We start from the raw sequence: 8177 nt of genomic DNA on the forward strand, positions 1-8177 counted from the left end.
AGTTAAACTAGCTTCTTAACCCATTAGGTACTTAATGGAATCAGTATTGAAGCTGAAAAATTAGTTACTTAATAAACAAACATGTCTTAATGACTTAATGACCAAAGGTGCTTCAAAATCACAAAATAATCAATTTTTTATTATGAAAATTGTACAATATCAAAATAATGCAAGTAAAATTGTTTCTGATTTCTAGTTCGATTCGTACAAACAAATTTTGTTTTAAGATTGTAGGAATAATATTACGATAATGTACGAAAACAGACAAGAAAACAGAAAAACTAAACCATGTGTTTAACATAGTCTTTAAAACAAATTCGTCCGCTACCAGGTGTTTGTTTCCAAGGATACAACAGTTTGAAGTGGCTCTTCAAGACCACCTGAACTATCAGTAGGCCTAGATTATACATTCGATATAACAAGAAAATGAAGAAGACGAAATGGAGAAGAAGAGATTTTGGTTGCATTCTTGGTGTTTCTCAAATGGTTGAGAAATGATTGTATTTATACTACAAACCATAACCAACAAACAATTAAATTGTTATTAAAATATAATTCGTAGCCGACATTATATTTGATATTGTTTTTAATTACGAGTTGTAATCGAAAATTGAATATCATTTTTCGATTATACACCATTCAACTCCTCAACTTTGATGATTAGTTTCAATTCACTAATTATTTTTCCAATAATATATTCTCATTTTTTATACTTTATAGTCTTGTACTCCTATGTACCATACATATATTTTCATTTTTTATGCACTTAGGCCATGTGGTATGGGGGTATTTCTGTGCGTAAAGATCTATATGGAGGTGATGTTCACGCTTGGACACCGCCCCTAATAGGTGTAAAGGTGGTGAAGATTGAAGCTCGTCATGGATTTTCGTAACCAATCAAAACATTATTCCCAAAATACTTATTGGTCTCTCTCTATCTCTTTCTTCCTTTTTTTCTTTTCTCTCTCTTGTTCACTGGTTGTTCGATAGTGAACATCATCTAAAACATTAGTGAATGTAATATGAAAGAGATATAATACTAACGTGGAATCAATTTCTGGGTGAATATATTGTCAACATAGCCCATAGCCTTAGAGTTGCACATACGTTGTATTTTTATTTTGACATATATGAATACCATATGTTTTTGACGTTATAAATGATTTTTATGCATAAAATTGCAAAACCAAAACTCTAAAAATATGCGTGATGGTTCCAAAACTTTGCATCTCTAGGAAACCAGTTAACCTTAAACTAAGGGGAATGCGAAATACATGATTCATAGCAGTACAAACTTTCTTCATTATTCCCAATCTTTGCTCAGTTGACATATATCACTCTCATCTCATCCGATCCAACAAGACGATTATCGTACCTCCGTCGTCGTGAATGTGATTGCACATCCCTCCTCCCCATGTTTCTATCTGGATAAGGTAACAAAATCCCAGCTTTCCTACCTATCGCTGTCGATTTCATCTTTATACATATGCATATGTATCATCTATGTATGCGTAGAAGAACAAAGGGGAATTCGAGAACATTGGATTCTAAGATGTCGATTAGTTTTTGTGTGGCTGTTTTTTGTTTCTGTTGATACCAATAGAAATGTTGAAACTTGTGGTTTTGAAGAGAATTAAACCTATTTGGTGGGGTATCTGAAAGGAATTTGAGGAATCACTCTGAGATTTACTTTAATCTTCTTAAGTTGAGTGGGCGTTGGTGAGAGTGACTTGTTTGCATTTGTGGACTGTAAACATTGATAAACTATTCAAGATTTTCATACCATTTGCGATTTATTCAATACTAGTGGCTACCTGCTGTTTACATTTATCATCGTCAGCCCTTGACTCTCTTTTTTTATATCTATCTCTTTCTCTCTCTCACACCACACACACAATTACATGCTAAAAGATTTTAAATTAGTAAAATTTGATCATAATCTTAACCTAGGAAATTGAACAGAGACCAGAAATTCTCGTCTGGACTTTGAATCCTTTGTTTCAGGTGCGTATCTTCTCTTTCCACCCAAATTCTTTCTTGATAATTCAGATTTTTCTATCTTCTTTCATCTCTGTTTCTTGTTTCAATTCTATGTGATTCGATTACAAAATAATAACTTAAACCCTTCAAAGAAATCGCTCAAATGTGTGTGTCACTATGTCGCACGCCACCTGCTTGTATAAATGCTTCTTAACCCAAAACTTCTTTATAACTTAGTAATTACACACTCAATATACTAATCCAAAGTTGGGTTTTTTATACTTTTTTCTAGGGTTCCTCTGCAAATTATGCTTGATGTTTAAGAGCTCTTGTAAGCATGGAGAAAGATTCATACGAAAAATCTAATCATCCCAATCATGGTCTTCAGATTATAAAGCACCCCTCTTACCCATCTTATGGTAAACGATTAATATCTTGGTTTGATATCCGTGTGTTCTACGTTAGAATAAGCAATTTCATGATTGACGGATATACCCCTCATTATCTCACCCTCAACCATATACCATTAAACCCTGATACTGTCCTTGAAGTAAATGGTAGAAGATGTAGCCTCCAATCAGAGGGTAGTTCTTGTCGCCTAAAAAAGAACAGAGTAGACAAGAAATTTGAAGAAGCTACTTTTGTAAGTACAGACAGTATAAGATTGTCAGGTGGTGTGAAGTTTGAGGTTTTTGATGGTGAAGATCTTATTCTTTTTGGGACTTTGGAAATGTTAAATGAATCGAAAGATAATGATAATGGGAAGTGGAGTATGAGTTGTGAATCAATGATTTGTTGTGGAAATGGGTTTTTGAAAGGTGGTGATTCATATTCATTGCCACCAATGATTGAAGTTTATGTTGCAGGATCGTTTTCTGGGACACCGATTATTTTGACAAAAACTTTACAGATTAGTCTCAAGAAGAAGCAACATCGGAAAGGAATGTTGGATTCCATTCCAGAGTATGAGAGTGCGGAATCGGAATCTCGGAAAGACGTTGTACCTGGACTTGATCTTCAGGTACTCATTCTACTGTTGTTTTGGAATTTGAAACTTAAATTCATACTACATTTCAATAACATTATTTAAAATGCATTATTTATACAGATAGATGGATATGGGAATTACAAGGGTGGAAATGAGAATCATGAGAATTATGAGATGAGCCCGTATTGGAATCAAATGGAGTATTTGGAAGGAGAAGATGGAGCACTCTCGTGGTTCAATGCCGGAGTGAGAGTCGGAGTCGGAATTGGGCTTGGTGTTTGTCTCGGGGTTGGAATTGGAGTTGGTCTTCTTGTTCGAACATATCAATCTACCGCTCGAAACTTTAGAAGGCGGCTATAGTAATTCCTTCTCTTGTTTTTATTATTTCTTTTCAAATTTTGGTTATATGCGATAAAGGGTGTAGAAAACAACTTATTTTTGGCATAAGTTTTATCACCAAATCGATGTGATGTGATGTTGACCCAAGTGTTTGGCTTAAGGGTTTAGGGTTTATGTATTGTCTTATATTAAGTTTAGTATTTTCGTAATTAAGGAACTCTGAATATACGGATTTGCAAAAAGTTAGGTAATATGAAGTCTATATGCTTGGTTGGTTTGATGAAGATAATAGAATTAAATTTAAGCATCTTTTCGTTTCATTTGTTACTAGTAAGGTTAATAGAATTAAACTTTATCATGGTGTAATGAATAACACTTTCTCTTTTCTCAAAAGTTTGTAACAATAAATGTGTATTTTTCTGCAAAAAAAAAAAAAAAAGTTATTCTTCCAACAACCGTGGAGCATCAGTTGTGATGTGTATCGTATGCTGTAAATCATATACACAGTGATCTGCCACGTGGCTGACATAAGAGCCTAATGCCCTCAAGAGCTTAATTTATGCTTGAACTAAAAATAGAATTTGTATAATTAGGATAAAAACAAATTGATATATGAAGGGAGTATATGAAAAACAAATTATAGAGATCAATGTTCAATAATCTCACTACTCTCAAGCAACTGATAATCATCTCATTATTTGATTAGTCGCTATTATTATGTTACATCATGGGCCACGTTGAGAAAAGCCTCTTAGGTTTTGTTTTTGTTGTTTTGATTATGATTTGATATTTTTATATACCTGAAAATCACAATAATCACTTTGAAAAAACACATACAAAACAGAGTACAAAGTTCCATTAGGAATAATAGAAGCATCAAACTTCACCAATAGATAGAGAATTCAAGGTTCCTCAACAAAATTCAGGAAAAACATCACAAATTGATCCTGTCTATATAAACTTTATACAACAATTGTAACGTTCAAGTGACTCAACTCTTATGCAACCAATGCTGGAGTAGCATGCCCATTAGTTTCCACAAGGGTAATTTTGTCCAAACCCCAAAATTTAGCGGTTTTAACGTCATCTTGGATCATCAATCTTGAGAATTCTTCATGATCATATTTCATAGTCGCCTTTCCACCAAATTCAGTCGGAAGATTATCCACATCAAAACAAGATTCCATTAGCGCCACACTCTCTTTATTCTTCAAGTACACAAATTTCACCTTGTGGAATGTTTTTGGATCCAAGAAGTACTTAACAACCTACACATTAAAAAGTAGAATGTATGTTTTAGCTTGTAATAGAAACAAAATTCCAAAGTACAATATTGTAAGATAAAGAAATAAAAATAGGTTAGCTATTTCTTGACACAATACGAACCTTCCAAAATGCTTCAAAAAGGCGTGGTGGGCTATAGAGAAAGGCAACGGCTAGCCTTTGAGGGTAATGATTTTGTAAAATGTTGATGGTTTCGCGTGCGGTTTTAATTGAGACATTGGTCCTAAGAGACCATCCGGTGAAATCTATGAGCCATACCATTTCTTCTTGGCCTTCTGGAAGATAAAGGATTGCGTTTTCTATCAAGTACACTAGATGTTTGATTTGGTTGTCCATTGATGTTGTGTTCTATAATGATTTGGATTATTATGTTAGATCTTTATACTATATAAAGGATAACAAAAGTATGTTGTTATTTCTTTTATTTTCAACTTTATAAAATCACCTGTCGTCCTGGTCTCATTATTAGAACGGTTCTTCCAAAACGGTCATGGAAATTTGCTTTGAATACTTTCCCGGTTTCACCCTCTTTAGCGATCTCATTCTAAAAAATGAAAAAAAAATATGTAAAAAATAAGTTCGATAATGTTTTGTTTGTTATACTCTATTAGACAGACTTTCTAGGACTATTTTTTATGAGAGGTAAGGGCATTCAAGTCTTTTTGCGCCGACAAAATATTGAAAGTGAGTTTCGGTTCTACCTCTCTAGGTTGGACAAGAAATTGCATTTTCTTTTCCCCTATTGACATTTGTTCTAATGATAGTCGAATGCATGTCAAACACAATAAAGATCAAGCGTATGAGTCTCAGCAGGCTCGATGAGAGTTTTAATTCCAATGTGGATCGGGCTCTTCGTGACACCGAACTATTATGTCTGCCATCTAGCAGACATGTACCTGTAACTGATTTATATCTCACATGATGTTTCGGACAGTGTGAGTCAACTAGGTTACCAGAAGAATTTACCCTTTTGCAAAAATTGATTCGAATAAATTAAAAGATGAATGGAACAACGAGCACTAACCCAACGGATTTCTTCAGGCTTATAGGTAGATCTCCACGCAAGGGTCTCTTCCAACATCTTTTTCGCTTTCTCTACATTCCAATTTCGTGCTTCAAGATATCTTTTCAAGCATGCATCAGTACAATATAATAAACTACACCCAGAAAGAGGACCAAGTGCTGCTTTAAGCTCATTGATCTACAAGTCATAAAATGATAAGGCCAAAGCGGATAAGAGTTAGGATTGAAGGACACCCGATTCATTAATGTATGAAACAATTTTGAAGAAACTATGGTGTGTAAGTATGCTAGTATTTGTTTAATAAATTGGTTCTATTTGAGATTGAAATTATCAAATTAGTTAATATGTTACCTTAGACTCAGGATGAAGCTCATGATGTTCTTGTTCTTGTTGTTGTCGTTGTGATCCACGACGCCTAAACATGGACATGGTGATGAATAGTGATGATAAAGATAGACAACTGAATTACCTACAAAGAATGATAATCAAGATCAGATCTTTCAAAAAAAAGACAAATTGACTACAAAAAAATGATGCATTTTAGTCATGGTTTCATAAGAGAACTACTTATTAGTGTGAGAAAGGAAAAAAGGCTATATACCTAACAAATATCCAAGATGTTAGACTATATTTGGTAGAGAAAAATGCAATGAGACATAATGAATTAGTTTATTTAACATAACAAACAAGTCCATGTGTACACATGTGGTAAAGAAGGTGGTAGGAAAGTTGAATAAAAACCGAAGTTGACCATGACCATTGACCAAATCAATAATGTTGAAAATTTTGTAGATAGAAATTAGAAAACTTTCAATATGATAAAATGGCCGTTTTACAATGATTCCAACGATTAAATTAATTACATTATTGGTGTAAAGTCAAAAATAAAAGATAAGAAGTTGTTATTATAGCGTATTTGTGAGGAAAATTGTTGTGATAACGAAAATCAATAAAACAAAAGTGTCAAGGCCGTCGGACTTGACTTAATGTGAGAAAATTATATTATTAATGAAGATGAAGAAATTTAATGATGAATTTAAAAACAAATGGAAGACTAAAAACAGTAATCTTGAGCTACTTCCAGTCACAAGTAATCAATTGATCATCTCCTTCTCATATGTTCTTAAATTGATTTTCCATGGATGATGCGATATGAACCTAGTCATCATTAACCCCTAAATAAACAGATCCGTAACATGTATTGAATAGCTAGATTCCAAGAAGAAGAAAGAATCAACGTCTAATGGTTGCATAAACACAGAGTTTGTTTAAAGGGAATTTGCTGTTGAACGTACCTCTGATCCTGGAAGTCAACTGCAAAAAACCTAACAATTGGAGATTGTAGGAGACAATGATCTCTATCACTATGGTAATATTTTAGAGGACACCTAACAATTGGAGGGAGTGTAAGAGAGAGAAAAGCTTCAAGCATGTGTGTGTATGTGTGTTTTGTTCTCAATTTATAAGTTGAAGCGCTACATACGTACAAATTAATATTTATTTATAGGCAAATTAAGTAATCTAACTTAAATGAGGTTGCTTGATAAAAAATAATAATTTATTTATTTATTTATTTATTATTATTATTATTATTATTATTATTATTATTATTATTATTATTATTATTATTTTGTAAATTGACCATTTTGTCTGAAATAAAACATTCTAGAGCTTAATCCGAAATTCCAAGACCCCATTACATAGATTATTTTTTGTTTAATTTAGGTCAAGGTTGTTTTTGGAATGACATTCCGAAGATTAATTGATTTTTTACTATTATTTTTTAATTATGGTTAATATATATATATATATATATATATATATATATATATATATATATATATATATATATATATATATATATATATATATATATATATATATATATATATATATCAAAAACATACCTTAAAATGTAATTATATGAAAACCATTAAATCTACAGTAAAAAATAATAATTACATAAAGTTAAATATGTCTAATCTTTTTATTTGTAACCCATACAATTTCCTTAAATCGCCATCGATATGACTAGGCCAAGATCTTGGTGCAATCCTCCATGGTCACGAAATTGCCCCCGCTCAACCTTTATAGGAATCAAAAGACAAACGCTTCATAATCCCCTTTACCGGTACACTGTTGTGGTGCGTTTGTGCCCTACACAAGGGTGATTTTGAAACTCTTTGTAACGCCCCAATTCTCAGGTAATAATTTAAATAAAATATTTTTGGGTTTTGGCCCTACTCGACGAGTTGGTTGCCCTACTTGTCGAGTAGCAACGGGATTGGATCGCGAGTTAAGTAACCTACTCGGCGAGTCATTTGTGGGACTTGACGAGTAGGAGCTGAAAAGTGAAACCCTAAGTTCCGGGGTTTGTACCCCTATTTAAAGAAGCTCAAGCCTCTTTCAGTTCCTTTGCAGCCCCCTTTGCATCTCTAACTCGTATGTGTGTGTGCCCATCGTGTGTTGAAGCTTGAGAGAAAATTTTTGGTGAAAAAGTTTGGGGAATCAAGTGATTGAGGCAAGGAACTCGAAAGAGATCCAATTTCTTCTTCTGTGGAC

General features: G+C 33.1%; 2 protein-coding genes across 4 annotated transcripts; one reads left to right on the forward strand and one right to left on the reverse strand.

The window, feature by feature from the left end:
* The first annotated feature begins 1078 nt into the window (after window positions 1-1078).
* Window positions 1079-3533, forward strand: LOC111890301 (uncharacterized protein At1g01500). Of its 2 annotated transcripts, none has more exons than XM_023886446.3 (3): window positions 1079-1433; window positions 2273-3001; window positions 3089-3533. In XM_023886446.3, the coding sequence occupies exons 2-3, from the start codon at window positions 2318-2320 to the stop codon at window positions 3326-3328; spliced, it is 924 nt and encodes a 307-aa protein (XP_023742214.1). In that variant the 5' UTR covers window positions 1079-1433; window positions 2273-2317; the 3' UTR covers window positions 3329-3533. The 2 variants fall into 2 exon arrangements, with proteins under 2 accessions (XP_023742214.1, XP_023742212.1); XM_023886444.3 differs by lacking the exon at window positions 1079-1433 and adding an exon at window positions 1485-2004.
* A 608-nt stretch (window positions 3534-4141) lies between these two features.
* LOC111890302 (CRAL-TRIO domain-containing protein C23B6.04c) lies at window positions 4142-7067 on the reverse strand. Of its 2 annotated transcripts, none has more exons than XM_023886447.1 (6): window positions 6911-7067; window positions 5967-6084; window positions 5616-5792; window positions 5037-5135; window positions 4694-4939; window positions 4142-4575 (listed from the first exon to the last, which is right to left on the reverse strand). In XM_023886447.1, the coding sequence occupies exons 2-6, from the start codon at window positions 6042-6044 to the stop codon at window positions 4306-4308; spliced, it is 870 nt and encodes a 289-aa protein (XP_023742215.1). In that variant the 5' UTR covers window positions 6045-6084; window positions 6911-7067; the 3' UTR covers window positions 4142-4305. The 2 variants fall into 2 exon arrangements, with proteins under 2 accessions (XP_023742215.1, XP_023742216.1); XM_023886448.3 differs by lacking the exon at window positions 6911-7067 and adding an exon at window positions 6217-6368.
* Window positions 7068-8177: the final 1110 nt, after the last annotated feature.

The sequence above is a fragment of the Lactuca sativa genome, chromosome 4 (genome assembly GCF_002870075.4).
Source record: "Lactuca sativa cultivar Salinas chromosome 4, Lsat_Salinas_v11, whole genome shotgun sequence".
Taxonomy (NCBI): domain Eukaryota; kingdom Viridiplantae; phylum Streptophyta; class Magnoliopsida; order Asterales; family Asteraceae; genus Lactuca; species Lactuca sativa.

Excerpts from the sequence above, each read along its gene's own strand:
- LOC111890301 (XM_023886446.3), top strand. The coding sequence starts at position 2,318 with ATGGAGAAAGATTCATACGAAAAATCTAATCATCCCAATCATGGTCTT. Across the intron at positions 3,002-3,088 it reads TACCTGGACTTGATCTTCAG|ATAGATGGATATGGGAATTA; the intron begins GTACTCATTCTA and ends TTATTTATACAG.
- LOC111890302 (XM_023886447.1), bottom strand. The coding sequence starts at position 6,044 with ATGTCCATGTTTAGGCGTCGTGGATCACAACGACAACAACAAGAACAA. Across the intron at positions 5,136-5,615 it reads AGCCTGAAGAAATCCGTTGG|AATGAGATCGCTAAAGAGGG; the intron begins GTTAGTGCTCGT and ends TTCATTTTTTAG. Across the intron at positions 4,940-5,036 it reads TAATGAGACCAGGACGACAG|AACACAACATCAATGGACAA; the intron begins GTGATTTTATAA and ends AAATCATTATAG.